The following is a 19125-nucleotide window of genomic DNA, read 5'->3' on the forward strand; positions in this document are numbered from 1 at the left end:
AAGCATATCTTACATGTTTGAACTGAACTCTCCTCTGTGACCGCTTTCACTTATGATCAGTCACAGCTCTCTGCAGCCTTCAGTGTCAATCTGTCGTTTCTACATTACAACTTTACAAAGACTTTATGTTTAGAATGAATATATGACATCACAAAAACAACAGGCACTGATAGCTGTATCGATTACTAACACTAATGATGCTCTGAGAAAAAGCCTTTAACTCCTCAGCTTGAAAAAAAGAAAACACTGACATCATTCATCATTACAGAGACATTTTATTTCTTTTCTTTTTTTAAATACAGAGTCTTTTACAACAACATGCTGGACATCTTTATTCTGCTTTTGTTACATATGAGGGTTGGAAAAAAATGTTCACAATATCAATTGTATCCAGTTGGCAATGAGATCATTTTAATATTCATTATGTTTTTCATTTGGAGTTTTCTTTCATCCTCATGATGGCAGTGAAGTGTGACACAGATGGAACAAAACTCACATGATCACAGTTGGAGTGCACTCTAATAAACCTTGAATAGTAATAACACTAACCATGAATCTCTTTTTTTCCTAGTTTGGAGTCGCTTTGGATGTCTTCTCTAGAAAAATTTCAAGACTATGGCGTCTCATCTGTGTGAGTTTTCATGTGTCGCAACAAAACACTATTACGTGTGAACATTTTCCCACAGATTTTACAAATATATGGTTTCTCACCTGTGTGAGTTCTTATGTGAACTAACAAATGACTACTACATGTGAACTTTTTCCCGCATGTGTTACAAAGATACGGCTTCTCACCTGTGTGTGTTCTCATGTGCTCCAGCAAATTACTGCTTCGTGAGAACATTTTCCCACATCTTTTACAATGAAAGGGTTTCTCACCTGTGTGCGTTCTTATGTGAACTAACAAATGCGTACTACATGTGAACTTTTTCCCACAGGTTTCACAAGGATACGGCTTCTCACCTGTGTGGATTCTCATGTGGACCAGCAGATGACTGTTCTGACTGAAGGTTTTTCCACATGTCTGGCAGGAATGTAACTTCTCTTTCGTGTGGATTCTCATGTGGCGCACCAAATTGCTCCTATGAGAAAAACTTCTCTGACATATTTTACAAGAATGTGGCTTCTCACCAGTGTGGATTCTGTAATGCTCTTTTATTTGGGACCTTTTCTTAAAGCTTTTTCCACAAATATCACATTTTAAAGACTTTTTACCTGTTTCAGTTTTACATTGACTACCTGAAATGGGACAGTCTTCAGCATTGTTACTGGCTCTTCTGTTCGTATTTCCAGTTGATCCTGGATCTACTTTCTTGCTTCCTTCCTGATCCTGGGTGTGAGTTTCAGGACAGCTGTGAGGGAGTGGCCTGTCTCTGTCTGGTTCACTGTGCTCTCCTTCCTCAGCAGCAGTCACCATAAAGGTATCAGTCTCCTCCTTCAGTCCCAGCTGCTCTCCATCCTGACTGCTGCACAGTTCCTCCTGTTCCTCTTTAATCTGTGGAAGTTCTGGTTCCTCCTGGTCCACACTCAGCTGGAGTGCCTGATTAGTGAGATCCTCCTCTTCCTTAAAAATGTGTTGCTGTTGGAGGTCTGCAAGGATGAAAGGAGAGAAGAAAAACGCATATTAAAATATCGATTGTAATAAGGCTCCACAGTGTGAGTCAGTAAAGAAATCCATAAAAAAATGTCCTCTTCTAGTCACTGCTGATGATCGCTGCTGTCAGCTGTTAAAAATATTGGAGAATGAGTGTTGATGTTGGAATCCTCACAGTCAGTTGTGAAGTGAGAAAGTCGCATCAAGATTATTAGAAGGAGAAAGGCCACAGCTGAGAATACACACCCTACTGCACAATTAAGAACAGAAAAGACTGCCTTTTATTGTCATAATACAGATGAACAGTGTGTATTAAAAAATAGCAATTATACAAATATTGGAAAAAATTATTGTTATATCTTTACAGTGCGGGCTATTGCACATAAATTAAATGTCGCACAGTGGTGATGTTAGTTGAGTGGTAGTCTGTGTATAGAAGTCCTTGAATTGGGGGGTGGAACTGTGTGGTCAGTGCTTGTGTGAGTTCAGGCTGGTTATGGCTCTTTGAAAGAAACAGTTTTTTAGTCAGTCGGTCTTTGTGCTGATGCACCTGTAGTGCTGCCCTGAGGGAAGCAGGCTGAAGAGGTCAAAGCCAGGGGGGGGGGAGCTGTCCTTGATAATGTTTGCTGCTCTGCTGAGGAGGAATAAATGTCCATCAGGGAGGCGAGAGGGCAGTCAATGATCTTCTGTGCTGCCTTAACTACACTCTGAAGCCTCGCTCTGTCCGCCTTAGTACAGCTGCCGAACCATACTGTGATGCAGTATCTCAGCAGGCTCTCAATGGACGAGCGGTAGAAGGTCAGCAGCAGGTTGGAGTCCAGTTTGTACTTCCTGAGGACCCTCAGGAAGTGTAGTCGCTGTTGGGTCTTCTTGATGACCATTGTGATATTGTCTGTCCAGGAGATGTCAGTGGAGATGACGACTCGGAGAAACCAGAAGGTATGGACTCTCTCCACACAGTCTGCGTTGATGTAAAGGGGGACTAAGTCAGTGCTGTGGCTCCTGAAGTCGACAATGACCTCTTTGGTTTTCTTGGTGTTCAGTGCCAGGTTGTTCTCTGAACACCATGCTGCCAACTTCAGGACTTCTTCTCTGTAGAAGAAGGGATGGCTACCTGATCTAGTGAGAGGCTGCAGATTCTTGTGAAGATGAGGGTGAGCTGGTGGGTGCATGCTCTTAGCACCTTGCCAGGTACTCTGTCTGGATCGGCAGCCTTCCTGGGGTTCACTGCTTGGAACACCTGTGTGACATCGTGCTCTGGTACAGTGAGTGGAGCGGTGCAGGAACCAGGTGAAGGTCAGGGTGAGGATGGGAACAGGGCTGAAGCAGCTGAGTGCTGCTGTTGTGGTGTTTCGGAGCAGGTGAAGAAGCAATTTATCTCCTCTGCCAGCGGTTCACTCAGGCTCACCAACAGAGGAACATCAGCAGAAGTACAGCAGTAAGAGAGGGAAGTTAAAATGCAAGATACAGCTGAAAAGCTGCTGGCAATAAATAATATATATGTTCAATGACTGAATAATCAACATGAAATGTGTGGATGTTAAATGGAAAGCTTGTGGTGATTGTTTTGAATTAGCGTCCTTCAGCATATACTCTAAAATAAAAGCACTGTTTCCGGTTACATTAACATTCAGGGCTAAAATTCTACAGACTGCTCTCTTGCCTGATCTCTACATTAGCAGGAAGAGTACGCTTGGAATCAGCATCACATATAAAGGAAATTTTTAAATGCTGCAGTAAAATGAGAAAAAGTAATAATTATAATTTTAGTAAGATCTAATACATATATTAAAAGATCAGAGGAGAAATTCTGTCCATTAGGGCTGGGCGATATGGCCTAAAATCCATATCACGGTATAATTTGAAGCATGCGTGGTAACGATACATATCGCGATATGTTATTTTCTTCTGTATAACGTATTTTACACACTTAAAATCCTTTCATTTTCTCAAAAATCTACAGTGCGCCTTATGTATGAATTCTGATTTTATGTGCTACACGGCGCTCAAAAATCTGTCAAAATGTAGCTTTGGTAAGCTACGAAGCCGCACCGCTTGATACCATTGATTTGTTGTGTGGTAGTAACAGGTAAATGAACTTTTTTTTTTTTATTATTTGAATCTATATGAGTGCTTGTGTATAAATACACAAACAATACACACATGCTTTCCATTGTGTAATTTAAGTGATCTAGTAGCTCTGTTTTGGAAGTTCAGTTAACGCTAGAAATGTGCTTTGGACTTTGTACGTGCTTTGTCTCTAGGGGCCACCGCATATATTTATATATAAACATATATAAATAAAACCACTTTCTTTTACATTAGTAATTCCTTTTGGGCATAATTTTATATTATTGTTAATAATAAATTCATTAAAGCAACAAAACAACCTGAAGAGCCGGTTCGGAGCTGAACGATCCGACTCTTTTTTGTCACGATCCTGGGTCTTATGACCCAGTGTTTTGAGTTTAGTTTATTTGGATGTTTATATGATTAAACTCATGAGTTTAATCATATAAACATCGTGACACTTTTTAATGATCCGAGCCGAAAGAGCCGGTTCTCTAAAAAGAGCCGCAAATCCCATCACTACTTTCGACCAAAACAGGCGCAGCTTGATGACATCATCAACATGCGGTAGAGCGGTATAGTCAAAATCTGTACCGTTGGCCAAATTTATATTGTTTCTACCGTTTACCGGTTATACCGCCCACCCCTACTGTCCATTACAAATCGTAACAGATCCCTCCGGAAGGACAGATCGAGTACCCTGGCACTGACCTTCCTGTGAAGACTGAAGAGATGCCAGCTCAGCAGGTGGTGGTGACCAGCTGACAGCTCAGTTTCAGTTTTATTTGTCATATGCAAGTTAGCACAGGGTCAACATCGCAATGAAATGTATTTGACGAGCAGAAGACAGTCACTCAGCAGAATGGTACAGTAGAAGAAAAAATAAATAAAAAATAAAAATAAAACAAATAAAATAAAAATAGTAAAGAGCAAAATATTAATAAGATGTAGTAAAGGAAAAAAAGAGAGAAATTTCCAGTTAACTGACTGAATATATGTATGTATATATAAATATATGTACACACTAGTGATTAAATAAAGAAAATCTTAAATAGGAATGTGGGGGGGGGGGGGGGGGGGGGGGGGGGCAGCAGTACAAACTGAACAGTACAAAGTTTTGTTTTTTTGTGGCACTTGTTACAGTATTGCACTTTTTAAAAATATAACTATCAATAAAGTGGAGTGACCAGTGCAGATTAAACAGAGAACTTGTGAAGCTGCAGCTTCTGAGTGCGTCCCGTGGACTGTGTGTGTTGAAGTGTTGTGGTTGAGGCGTCGTATGGCTTGATGGTAGAAACTTTAAGTCTTGTAGTCCGAGCAGACAGACTCCTGTAACGTCTGCCAGATGCTCTCTACACCCAGCTGACAACAACGCACCGTTACAAAATCAGCTGAGAGCTTTAACCACAAATCAAGCTGCATTAGCCGGACTGTCTGTGTGCTAGCTGACTCACCAAAACTTTAAACTCCAATCAGAGATAACGGGTATCACAGGGCTAGTTATCAACTCTCACCGGCTGAGAGACAGACTGTCTGCCCACTGAGGTTTCCTGAGCCTCGGTGTGGGGTCCCTGTGCTCACCCTGACAGCAGCTACAGGACAAACTCCTCGTTTAAAACGGCGTTAATGAGAATCACGGCAGCATCAGAGTGACTCACCTGCTGTGTGCAGCTTGATTTGGGGTTTCCAGGTGATATCCAGCAGTCTGCGCTGACGGTCGATCTCTTCCTCGTACTGGACGATCGTTTTTTCAAACTCCAAGAATATTTGTTCAGCAGCAGCAGTTAGTCGCTCGTTGATGAACTCTCTCAGATACTGAACTGAAGGCATCGTTGCTGCCGCGGCTCACACACTCAGCTCACACACGCCGCTGATTCAACACAGGAGGAAAGCTACTTCCGCCTTTCCTTTGTTTACTTCCGCCTGGTGTCACACGGTCAAGCTCCGGCAGACAAGGGCTTCCGTTCCACTTCGTTTACGTAACAGCTCAGTTTCTAGTAGGAGGGAATATTAGTTACACATTCCTGAAAAATAAAAGGTTTCGGTAACATCATAAGTGGATTTTTCCCACCTTGATGCTAAAATCTGATTCCCAGTTTGAATCCAGTGGCTCCAGAGACTGTTTGGTATCACAGGCTGTGGATCTCTGTGGTGAACAGGGTTTGGAATATAAACAAGAATAAGATGCTCTCTGCTGAGTAAGCTGTACCTGTGCAGGCCGCCTCCTCTTACATCCCACCATCAAACACCACATCTCACACTTTATGGAGCACGTGGCAAAAGGACTAACACCTCAGCTCACCTCCATTCACCTGATTCAGGTGTGTTGACCCAGGGTGAGATCTAAAACCTGCAGGGAAACCGGCCCTCGTGGACTAGGGTTGGGGACCCCTGCCTTACAATAATAAGCTTCTTGAAGCTTAATATTGCTCTGATTTGGCACTATATGAATAAAATTGAACTGAGTTCATTTAATTGATGATTTTAAATTGGTTTAGCTGAAGAGAAAGGACCCAGAAAACTGTTTGACGTACTTTTCATTGGTATATATTTTTTAAAAAGATACATAAAACACAACTGTTAATATGAGTATAACATCTACGTATGTTTTAATGGAACCTGTACCTGGAAACCAACTGTGTGGTGTTCATGTGCCTGAATATGGGACTAATTTATTTGTGCATGTATGTTTTTAATTTTCAGTGGAATATCTAATAAAGTAAGGAAAAGGCAAACATGTTAATCCATTCAGGCATCACGCTGCATGTATAGAGTAGAGAGGTTCCTTCACTGGTCCTGCTGCTCATTCTGTACAGGCAGCTGAAGGAGTTTAGGTCAGGAAACCAATTTGTTGACACAGACAAGCATGGAGACAGAACACAGACACGGTCTGCTTTTCATTTGGATGATGATAGTCTCCTTTCAGACTGGTGAGTCATCAAAAGATGGAGTGAGATGTAAAAGGAGATGATGGACATGAAAATATCTGGATGTTGTTTGAATTGATTCACTTTTTATAAACTAAGTTTAAAGATGCAGAAACATGATGGTGAAATATGTCTTTGTTGTTTTCAGGATCCTCTGAGGATTTACTGACACCATCTAAAGATGTAGTGACGAGTTTGGAAGGAGACACTGTGACTCTCTCCTGCAACTATTCAGGCTCTGTCCTCAACCTCTACTGGTACCATCAGAAGTCTGGTTCACATCCACAGCTTCTCATAGATGAACATTCAGAGAAAATAGAAAAGCTGAAGTTTAGAAAAGATCAAGACAAAAGCGATTTTTATCTGGAGATCTCCTCTGCTGCAGTGTCTGACTCTGCTGTGTACTACTGTGCTCTGCAGCCCACAGTGACAGGAAACAGCAAAACTCTGTACAAAAACCTTTGTAGAGACAGAGCTGCTGTGGAAGCACAAAACTATTTGATTGGCTGAGCTATTAAACTGGCCCCGCCCACTGAAGTTGAGCTCATCCAATGACATTATTTGTTGGTCATTGTGCTGCAGTGGAAGAACATTGTTCATGTGCTGTCTGTCTGGCTTTAATAACTCCAAAGACATGTTGCTGCACCTCTTTTTGCTTCTATCTCACATTATAGGTGAGTTTAAGAACAGGGATTAAAGTTTAGTTGAAGCTGCTGCATTAAGCAGATATACAGACTGCATTTCACTACTTTTCTTCTTTCTTTTTCCAGGACTAACAGCTGGAGACTCAATCACTCCTCAACAACCTGAAGTCACTAAAACAGAAGGAGAATCTGTCAAACTCACATGTAGCTATGAGACAGATGCAGATGGTGTTTACCTTCACTGGTACAGACATGATTCTGATCTTCAGGCTCCTCAGTTTATACTCTGGAAAGGAGCAAGATCATGGAGTGATCAATATATTCCTGATAATCGATATGAATCAAAAACATCACGTACAACAACTAATCTGACCATAGCAGCCCTAACCCTGGCAGACACAGCTCTCTACTACTGTGCTCTAGAAACACAGTGATACAAAGTGTAGAAGAGGCTGTACAAAAACCTGAACACAGATATCTGACTACTCTTCAAAGAGGAGGGAAGTGGTATTCAAAGCACAGCTTCATATCAGATGGATTCTGCTAATTCCTGTTTTATCAGAGTCACTGTGGTTACAGCTGCTAATGAAACACTGTGGGAGGATTCACATGAGCAGCAAATCCACACCAACCACAAACCAACACTTTATATCAGCATCAACAGTCAGGAGGAAACATCGTTGCTGTCTGTGGTCCTGAAATGTATCTGAAATGTAAATGTTGTGAAACGAAGGGGTTTCTGTGTCTCTGAGCCCAGGACACTCTGACAAAAGACATTCTTCATCTCTAGAATTTCACTTCCTGATTTAAGTTAACAGTTCAGTATTAATTCTGACACACTGTGGCTTCTGATTCTGTGAAGTGTCTTCATCTTCAGCTCTGCATCTTTACTGCGGCTTTTATTTATAAATCATGAAACAGACAAAAAAACTTTAGAAAGAGCTTTTTATAAGAGCATGGTGAAAATCTACAACTTCCTAGTTTCACTTCTAAATCCTGAACAATCAAAATTAGTTGAACACAAAACAGAAGAACAAAAAGTGATACATGCTTTCCACAAATAAAAGACTCGTGTGGTCAGTGAGCACTACAGGATTTCTCAGCTTCAGTATCTCAGGTCACAATCCAAATATCTGAGGTAGAGTAAAAACAAGGGAAAGAAATCATACGTAGATCAGAATATGACAAAATACAATGGAAACATTTCATACATCCAATTTTCCAACCAAGTTCAAATACACACACAAACTTAACTGATGGCGGTAAAAGGAAAACAAAGCCAGTCTAACTCTGCAGGGAAAGAAGCTGCTTTAAAAACTAAGAGTTGCCGAGCAACGCCTCCACTTGTACCTTTTTATATTTACATTGTTGTGACAGAAAACTGCAGCAAACTCACAGAACTTAGCAACTACAGGAAACACTTCGGTTCATATTACACACATTTTTCTTCCAGAGTGTGTGAGTGCTGGAAAACACAGATTTTATAATAAAACAGAACAAATGTACTTCTTTCTATGGCCGGCTTTAACAAGATTTTATATCATGAAACACCAACTGTAATTCAGTGGCAGTCCGCACATCCAATGGTACACTGCACAAACAAACTTAACACAATTCAAACAAAAAATGACCTTGTGTGAGAGTCATCATGTTTCACTGGAGAATTAAAAACCCTCATCATGAGAGCGCCACAGCGTGACACAGAAGCGACACCGAGTCGTCTAAAGTTGCGTCTCTGCTGCACGTGAGAGAAAATAAAAGTAATAACACATAAAATTGTCACATTGTGTTGATCAGTAGCTTGTAGGGCAGTGAAATGATCAGATTTCAGCCTTGAATTTGATTTCGGCTTCCTTCTATGAAATGATGATCATGGAACAAAACTGAAACTGTGTGCTCGACAAACAGAACACAAAAGCACATCAAGCACTTCCTGAATCACAGCTGTTCTCTGAAGGTTTCCTGAACTCGTCTGCACGAGTAACACTGTGTTAAGACACATATAACAAAACTGAGCTGTGCTGTACAGCAGAGGGGGAGGAGCTTGTCGTTCAGCATCATACTCTGTTGTTTTGAAATACTTTGAATTTAATGGAAGAGACGCAATGAAGACGAAATCACGTGTGAAGAGTGCTTTAACCTCCTAAGACCCGAACTCTTCCACGGCAGCATTTTTAATTTCTCTTTGATATTTGGTCACATTGGGGCCCGATGAATGTAAAAACAAAGAATTGCCAGATTTTTTTTTTTAAAACCTATTTTTGTTTTTAAGAAAAATGAGAGCCACATATGAGGATATTCGTTTAAAATTCTGATAGAACAGTAGCAGTATAACGTCCTTGTAAGTGGATATCAGGCCCTTGTAGAGCAAAACTGAGTATTTTGGTCTAAATAACCCAAAATGTGACGTCCACATGTGGACGGCAGGTCCCAGGAGGTTAATCGCCTGAAAACAATCCACGAACTGCAGCACGACTGACGCACAAAGGCTAAAAAAATAAAGAAATGGTTACTGACGTGAATTATCCGACATTGACTCGTCATGTCCACATTAAAGGTTTCAGCACACGGACTCGCTCACTCAGTTCTTTTCCTGAAGAGGAGATACCTGCACTGCATGCAAAAGCACGCAGGGAAACGCAGAGGGAGGTCAGAGCTGTCGATCTACATCCATCATGCAGGTACAGTGAATGCAGGGAAAGACTTTACATTTAGTGTTAAGTGGATGCGCTTACATCAGGCTTGCACCATATCGGTCTGGAAAAGTGTTTTAATTAATTCGTTAATATATATATATTTTTTGGAATGTGGGTGAGTAATATTAGGAATGTTGCATTATGGATGTAAAAGCAGTGTTATGTTTACATGCAGTAAATGCCTTTTGTCACTAAAATACATGAATAATCACAACAATTAATCATGATCACAATATTGATCAAAAATCTCCTCAACAAACAGTTTTGATCCTTTCGTTAGTCATATGTTCAAACTCACAGCACCGCGGCTGTTCACACTGCAAAAACAATACAGCTGCATCTTAGTCACCTACACTAGCCAAATGCTTTTTAATGGCCAACAGTCATTTCATATTTATTTTATAGTTTGTTTGAGATCTGCTGCTGAGAATGATTCAATTTTAGATTTACATGTTTGTTCGATCACGGCTGCAGAAATGAGGATGAACTCTGCTGCAGACGCACAGGATAATACACCCAATCTTTGTTTTCATCATGAAGAGGAGTGAGTGTGTGTTAAAGTGGGAAACACATTAGTCGAAATCTTACACTTTTTCTTCACCTACTGTTTCTGCTTTTACACACACACATATATATAAAAAACATAAATAACTGTAAAGTTAAAAATCAGACAAATGTTAGTTCCTAATACTGTTTTACCTTCATATGTTTACAGAATGAGATCATTCGTCATCTGAACTAAAGACATGTTAAGTGCCAGTATGGATATGGGACTCTACTTCCCGCCTCCTATTTTCCCATTTCTGAAACAGGCGTGAGCATCTACAGTGTTCATACTAAGTGCTATCGTCTACAGGCTGCTGTTGAATAGAAGAATATCAGAAGACTACAAGTAAGCTATTAGGTTAGCGCTGGTTCACATCACTACATCTTAATATACATAAATCTGCATCATCACCGGTGAGAGCCGAGAACACGCAGAAAAACTGACGTTTAAATTGTGATGTTTTTTTGTTTGCCAGATTTCATTATTTCATCACATTTATGGAACATATATGAGCTTTTGAGATCAGTCATGACCTTAATTTCAGACTTTTAAAGACCTTTTATTGAGCAGCAGGAAGTGTGTAAAGCCAGCTCTGATTGTGAAAGCTTTACTGTTAACGGGTTCGATACTTTTGTCAAGCTCGGCTTCATAAATACACTGTTCCCTGCTAAATATTCAGAACTAAAACTTTTTCCCTGCGTGAGTTTTCATGTGGACTACCAAACCACCTCTTTGGGTAAAACTTTTCCCACATACTTTGCAAGTGTATGGCTTCTCACCGGTGTGAATTCTCACGTGCACCAATAAAGTACATTTTTTAGTGAAACTTTTCCCACATGTTTTGCAAGAATACGGCTTCTCTCCTGAGTGGATCCTCATGTGGACCAACAAACTGCCCCTTTGAGTGAACGTTTTCCCGCACGTTGTGCAAAAAAATGGATTTTCACCTGTGTGCACCGCCTTGTGCTTTTTAAGTGCTAATAAGTAACAAAATCTTTCACCACAGGTGTTACAGGTATACGGTTTCTCACCCGAGTGGGTCCTCATGTGAACCAACAGACTACCGCCTTGAGTAAAACTTTTCCCACACGTTTCACAAAGATAGGGCTTCTCGCCTGTGTGGATTCTGTGATGTTCGTGTATTTTGTATTTATTCTTAAACAATTTTCCACAAACATTGCATGTTACCGACTTTTTACCTATGTGAGTGTTACACTGACCCTCTGACGTGGGAGAGTCTTCTGCATCGGTACTGTGACTTCTGTTTGCACTATGTGCTGATCCTAAATCTACATAGTTGCTTCCTCCCTGATCTTGACCCTCAGCTATCAGGAAGCTGTGAGAGAGGAGCTGCTCCCTGTCTGGTCCTGGTTCACCGTGGGCTCTTTCCTCATAAGCAGCAGTCACCATAAAGGTATCAATGTCCTCCTTCAGTGCAAGCTGCTGTCCCTCCTGACTGCTGTAGAAATCCTCCTGTTCATGTTTGATCTGGAGAGGCTCCGGTTCCCCGCGGTTCTCCTCATTACAGAGCTGCTGGTTAATGAGAAATTCCTCCTCCTTATAGACATGCTGCTGCTGGAGGCCTAGAACGAAGCCAACATAAAGAAAACTGATGTGATGACAGAAAAACTCCTCTGAGCAATCATTAAAATAAACACACACAATGTTTCCGCTTCTTCTAAAAGTCTGGTCGGATGTGTAAAAAAAAGCTAAAAATCATGTCTGGAAAAAGGTTTATTTGTTTTTTGTGGGGATAAACTGTTTATTTTACAGCATTACCTCAATAATGGATTGGATTTATATAGCGCTTTTCAAGGCACCCAAAGCGCTTTACAATGCCACTATTCATTCACTCTCACATTCACACACTGGTGGAGGCAGCTACGGTTGTAGCCACAGCTGCCCTGGGGCAGACTGACAGAAGCGAGGCTGCCATATCGCGCCATTGGCCCCTCTGGCCAACACCAGTAGGCGGTAGGGTAAAGTGTCTTGCCCAAGGACACAACGACCAGGACAGAGAGCCCAGGGATCGAACCGGCGACCTTCCGGTTACAGATGCGATTCCCAACCCCCTGAGCCACAGTTGCCCCAATAAACCCACACACAGGGTTAAAAAGGTAGTAAAGAGCTCCATAAAATTACATTTATAATATATTAAAACTCAAAGAAACCTACAGAACCAAACTCACTAATATAACTACATGCCCAGGCACATAAGGAAAAGGCCTTTTATATTCTTATTTCTTGGTGTCAGTGAAAATCCAGGCAGGGCGTTCTGAATCAGCTGAGAAGACAGTTAAAAAAGTTTTTAAAAAATGAACGTATGGACGACCTTGTGAGAGTCATCAGCTGTTCTTGTTTTTTTGTTTTGCTTCTGTGTGTTTTTGGCTTTGAAGCAGAGCTTAAATATAACAACTGACATTAAATATAAAGCGTTTTGGGACAATTGTCGCTGTGCTTTGGTGCTATATAAATAAAACCAAAGTGAAGTGAAGTGCTATTGCAGATCAATATTATATTTCCATCATCTGTTCATGTGTTTTATTTGATCATTTCTCGTTCACTCTGAGAGTTACTGAGAGCACCAGGGGGATAAGTGGATGCTACCGACAGTAACGTCAGGCTCAAAAAGCAGCACCACTGCTCTCATTCTCTCCTCTCAGTGTGCACACAGACACGCATGGTAGTGGGTAACCATGGTAACCGTTCAGGTTATTATTTCCATGCAAAAGAAAGAACACAAGTACCGCTGTTGTCTAACCGAGTAACTAGGGCTGCTCGATTATGGCAAAAATGATAATCACGATTATTTGACGATATTTATTTAACCCTTTAAGACCTACCATAGAACCAAGTCCACCAGAGCTTATATTATTTTTTTGTACATGCTGTAGTGCCATTTATGGGAGCATTTCAAGTTGCTATACATCAATACAACTGTTATAGCCCATATTTTAATAATATGTCTGCATTAAGTCCATAGTAATTACATAAATTGCAAAAAAGTGCAATAAACTACAAAAAAAATTGAAAATCGCTTTTGTTTTGTTTACATATATTTCTACTTGGAGAAATTTAAGAGGCTTATCCCTCAAAACTTTAAATACAATAAAGTTGCAAAAAATAGTTTCCCACCACAGGAAATTTATTTTGAGTGTCTTCATAGTTTTACTTTGGAGATACAGCAATTTTTATATACTGCAGGAAAAACAAAAAACAATCCTATGATGCAAATTTGCAAAGAAAACAGCAGGTGCATCATTTCACTGTGGGAAGTGTTACGAACAGCTGATAGGAACGGCAAAGCGTGTTTCTGGAATATTATGTTTTTGTTGCTGCAAGCGCTTTTTATGCAATTTTTGCAAAGCTTTATGTGGAAGGAAACCGTGACCGAGGACAAGCTGATGGCATCAGATGTAAGTACAACTCCTCCGGTTTCATATGCAAAACAAATTATTGTGCTAGCTTACACGGTTCAGGTTCTACAGGGATTTAAAAATAGTTACGCAAAACGGAGCGTGCTGCTCTGACCGGCTTTAAAGGGTTAACAATGACTTTAAAAAATAATATAACATAGTGTGCAACACCACTGAAGTTTTTTTTTACCTCTCTTTTCAACCAACGGCAGTCACTCTCCAAATAACTTCTGCTTAGCTTTCCGAGCTTCCCTCGGGTCCTCTTAATCAGCGGTCTCCAACCTTTTTTGCGCCACGGACGGTTTATGCCCGACAATATTTTCACGGACCGGCCTTTAAGGTGTCGCGGATAAATTAGGGAGGGGCTAATAATCGGCTCAGTCATTTTTAATGATCGTTGAAAGCCCAGATCGTAATCGTGATTAAAATTCGATTAATTGAGCAGCCCTACGAGTAACTAATATACTGTGCATGTATATAGTGCATGTTACTTCACAAAGTCAGTGTGCACTCTGTGACAATAATGTGACTTCAGAAGAAGAAAATAAGCCCTTCATTTGAAAAAATGTGATTGACTCAAAATAAAATACATAAGATGTGTGTGAAACAGAAGAGGAAGTGATGCAGCTGTGAAGACATGTTTCACTGGATGGAAAAGAACCCGGTAATAAAAAGCAACAGATGTGTTGGATGCACATCTGTAGCTGCATGAAATATTGGCCTGTAGTCGGCAGCGGACCTGACGACAGTTCAGTTCTTATGGTAGGAAATACTGTCTAAATATTTCCCTTTATGCAATGTTTTTAAATAATTAGCTGACTCAATGAAAAAATAATCTGATGCTAAGTAACCAATCATCACGTTGCACTATTTTTACAACCGGGGGCCCGTTCTTCGTACCTTGCTAAGTTAGCTGGATTTGATTGTTGACGATTTCACGTGATCCTGGATCGTTCGGTTCCCCGAAGCCCATCCGGGACTTGCTGTCATAGCAACAGAGCCGTAAGCGTAAACCTGCTCGGGAGCAGGTTCACTTTATGTAAACAGGATTAGATCGCGGCCACGCAGGTATGTCCGCTTCATTTATACGAAAGCAACAGCGATATTCCACCACTGTTTCACCATAAATAAATAACATCAATGTAACTAAAGATAATGCAGCACTTGATCCATTTATTGATGTCACACAGATACATACAGGTCATTTCCTAAAAAAAGGGAAATGAACTATTAACATTCTATTACATGTATGTGATTATTACAGATGTAATTCATATTTCAGAGTAGTAATAGTAAATTACTTCGTGTAATCAAGATGAGAGACCACGGCTATAAAAGCGAAGGTGGATTTGGGAAGTCTGTCGCAGCCATGTCCTGTCCGTATACGCGAGCCACCCATTGTGGAAGGTGCAAGATTGATAAGGAGAGTCCTCAGAATTCAGCGTATATTGCGGGACAGACAGGATCCTTTAGCTCAGCGCGACAGTGTGCTCATAGAGAGATATCGATTTTCCCGTGAGGGTATTATTTACTTAACCAACTTGTTGACGAGGGGGTGCAGGACCACCACCTGTCTTTGTTTTTGCTCTGCCCTTTTCTTGGTTGCTGTTATAAACAAACAGATTATTCCAGGGTCTCTTTCCAAGAGACGAAAAGCAATATAAGTGATAAATATTACCATTCTGTAGAACATTCTTATATTTCACTTTTACCTGTTCCCATGTTCTAGTGGGTCCTGTTGTGGCTCTAATGTGAAAGAGGATATAATATAATATAATGTAATATAATATAATATAATATAATATAATATAACATATTATAATATAATGTAATATAATATAATATAATATAACATATTATAATATAATGTAATACAATATTGGATAATATAGTGTAATATAATAAATCTACCCTACCGCCTACTGGTGTTGGCCAGAGGGGCCGATGGCGCAATATGGCAGCCTGGCTTCTGTCAGTCTGTCCCAGGGCAGCTGTGGCTACAACCGTAGCTGCCTCCACCAGTGTGTGAATGTGAGAGTGAATGAATAGTGGCATTGTAAAGCGCTTTGGGTGCCTTGAAAAGCGCTGTATAAATCCAATCCATCATTATTATTATTATTATTATTATTAAATTACTTACGAGTTTAATTTGTCAGCAACTTTCTGCCAGCCCTCTCTCCTTGCTTTTGCAGCCTTTGCAGTATTCCCTTGCGTTTTAATTAAACTCTGAAACTCCTGAAATCCCTCAATCAAGAGTTCTTGCTCTGCTGCCGAAAAATACCGAGCGCGCTCCTTCGACATTTTCGCCGACCAATCAAAGGGTTGCCGATCAATGTTTCTACTATCGATGCGTAGCCCCTTTTACGACACCCAGTGATCTCACATTACTTCATCCAGCTGTACTAATCGTCAACAACAGGTGTGTTCGGAGAACCGGAATAGAGAGCTCAGAGTTAGCGCGATGATTTGATCTTGGATGTAGTGAGCGACGTACGAAGAACGGACCCCAGGACAATAAGAGAGAGCAGAGGTGATGACGAGTGCGGGAGTGAAGAAGAGCTGAACATCCCAAAGCAATAATATGATAAACATATAAAACACAGCAAATAACTTTAAAATGAGTGAGACTCGTTCATGTGTGAGTTCATCCATCCATCAGAGTGAGACTCGCCTGCTGTGTGCAGCTTTATCTCGGGTTTCCAGGTGATATCCAGCAGTCTGCGCTGACGGTCGATCACTTCCTCGTACTGGACGATCGTTTTTTCAAACTCTGAGAAGATTTCTTCCGCAGCAGCAGTTAGTCGCTCGTTGATAAACTCTCTCAGATACTGAACTGAAGACATGGTTGCTCAAACGGCTCAAAGATTCAGCTGAGAGACGACAACAATACGACCGTCTTCCTTCTCTGTCACACAGGAGAAAAGCTAACGGAACTTCCGCTCTTTCCTGTTTACTTCCGCCTGGTGTTACACAGTAAAGTTCCGACAGAGAAGGACAGGTTTCGTTCCCAAATCAGGTTATAGTACGAAGTTCTATATTTATTTGTTTTTACCGCATTTCACAAAAACAAAACATTATTTTAACCATAATAAGTTAAATTTCAACTTAGAAAATTCTCTGTTTAAACTGAAAACTGATTGTTAGTTTGAGTTCTTCTCATTTTTATAAGAGAAATAGATTATTGGTTGGTCGACTCACGTTGTGTTCAGCTGCTCCATAAGAATAACAGATTTTCCTTTTATTGTTTTGTTTTAATTTTTCCCCCCGTAAATTTATTTAACTGCGTGCTGGCTTGGTGAAGCACTTTAGTTCAAGTGCTTAAATTAAAGTAAGCGACTGGACTTCTATAAATTTCTTGAAGACGTTTCACTTCCTGTTATTAGGAGGATTTTAGACACCTAAACATATTATTATTGTTGTTGTTGTTAATAATAATAATAATAATAATAATAATAATAATAATAACAATAATAATAATAATAAATTCTATTTCAAAGCGCCTTTATAGACACCCAATGACACTTAATGATAGAATAAAACACACAATAGAACATTGGCAGTGAAGAAAAATAAGAAAACAAAAGCACAAGATAAAATAAACAGGTTCACAGTGACTATGCAGATTTGAATAGGTGGGCAGTAGTAGGAGGGATTTAAACCGGGGGAGAGAATCAAGGTTTCTTATATCTGGGGGTAGAGAGTTCCACAGCCTGGGAGCAGAGCAGCTGAAAGCGATGCCTGCCATGGTGCTGAGGTGGAAAGAAGGCACAGCAAGCTGGATAGAAGAAGATGATCGAAGAGATAGTGCTTAACAGGTCAGCAAGGTAGGCAGGAGTGAGGTTGTGAAGGACCTTGTAGGTGAATAGAAGAAGTTTGTTCAAGGTTCAAGGTTCTTTATTTGTCACATGCATAGTTATACAAGTATAACACACAGTGAAATGTAGCCTGACACGCTCCTCGACATGTGCAAAAATGGGGGGGGGGGGGGTGTGTAGAGGAAGAACATTATATATATATATATATATATATATATATATATATATATATATATATATATAAAACAAAACACCCAGCACGCCCCTGCGGGCGGTTTATCCTTCAAGCTCGGGTCCTCTACCAGAGGCCTGGGAGCTTGAGGGTCCTGCAGTATCTTAGCTGTTCCCAGGACTGCGCTCTTCTGGACAGAGATCTCCGATGTTATTCCCGGGATCTGCTGGAGCCACTCGCCTAGCTTGGGAGTCACCGCACCTAGTGCTCCGATTACCACGGGGACCACCGTCACCTTCACCCTCCACATCCTCTCGAGCTCTTCTCTGAGCCCTTGGTATTTCTCCAGCTTCTCGTGTTCCTTCTTCCTGATATTGCTGTCATTCGGAACCGCTACATCGATCACTACGGCCGTCTTCTTCTGTTTGTCTACCACCACTATGTCCGGTTGGTTAGCCACCACCATTTTGTCCGTCTGTATCTGGAAGTCCCACAGGATCTTAGCTCGGTCATTCTCCACCACCCTTGGGGGCATCTCCCATTTTGACCTCGGGACTTCCAGGTTATATATATATATATATATATATATATATATCATATATATATATATATATATATATATATATATATATATATATATATATATATATATATATATATATATATATATATCATATATATATATAATATATATATATAGTATATACATTGGGTGAATGTGCAGTAGTAGCAGCAAGCAGGTGAATTCTGTACATTAATATGAATAGACATCTGACTATTTTACAGGACAGACAATATAAACATATTTAAAATTAAAGGAATTGAAATGTACATTGTGCCTTGGTTTAGTGTCTGGAAGAGTCCTGTCTCAGTCAATTATAGATGATGTGAGAGGGCGGGTGTGTGTGTTTAGGGCACGGATGGCTTGGGGATAGAAGCTCCTCTTGTACACTATCTGGAATTTCACAGGGAGCCAGTGAAGCTCCTGGAGAACATGGGTGATGTTCTGGTCGGAGGGGGTTCTTGTAATAATGCAGCTGAGTTTTGAACCAGTTGAAGTTGGAGATATTTTTGGGGGAGACCATGCAAGAGAGGATTACACTAGTCAATACGTGAGTTAACGAGACTGTGGACATGAATGGACATAGAACAGTAATTATTCATAGATCCTTGTATGTTGACGACATTCACCATTTAGAAGCATTAAATATGTATATATCTATTTTAACATCCAATTTCTTAAA

At 40.4% G+C, this 19125-nt stretch overlaps 2 protein-coding genes across 4 annotated transcripts; both read right to left on the reverse strand.

The window, feature by feature from the left end:
- Nucleotides 1–476: 476 nt before the first annotated feature.
- LOC146612725 (uncharacterized) lies at nt 477–5494 on the reverse strand. 2 transcript variants are annotated; one of them, XM_085377469.1, is made up of 3 exons: nt 5323–5494; nt 1132–1590; nt 477–879 (listed from the first exon to the last, which is right to left on the reverse strand). In XM_085377469.1, exons 1-3 carry the CDS (start codon nt 5492–5494, stop codon nt 614–616), a joined length of 897 nt encoding a protein of 298 aa, XP_085233595.1. In that variant the 3' UTR covers nt 477–613. The 2 variants fall into 2 exon arrangements, with proteins under 2 accessions (XP_085233595.1, XP_085233593.1); XM_085377467.1 differs by having other exon boundaries at nt 477–1590.
- Nucleotides 5495–8297: 2803 nt separating this feature from the next.
- Nucleotides 8298–16822, reverse strand: LOC146612726 (uncharacterized). 2 transcript variants are annotated; one of them, XM_085377488.1, is made up of 3 exons: nt 16566–16822; nt 11699–12061; nt 8298–8368 (listed from the first exon to the last, which is right to left on the reverse strand). In XM_085377488.1, exons 1-3 carry the CDS (start codon nt 16735–16737, stop codon nt 8349–8351), a joined length of 555 nt encoding a protein of 184 aa, XP_085233614.1. In that variant the 5' UTR covers nt 16738–16822; the 3' UTR covers nt 8298–8348. The 2 variants fall into 2 exon arrangements, with proteins under 2 accessions (XP_085233614.1, XP_085233613.1); XM_085377487.1 differs by lacking the exon at nt 8298–8368 and having other exon boundaries at nt 9401–12061.
- Between the last annotated feature and the right edge of the window lie 2303 nt (nt 16823–19125).

The sequence above is a fragment of the Diplotaxodon limnothrissa genome, linkage group LG18, assembly GCF_057381915.1.
Source record: "Diplotaxodon limnothrissa isolate DT_005_m linkage group LG18, D_limnothrissa_male_GT1.1, whole genome shotgun sequence".
Lineage (NCBI taxonomy): Eukaryota > Metazoa > Chordata > Actinopteri > Cichliformes > Cichlidae > Diplotaxodon > Diplotaxodon limnothrissa.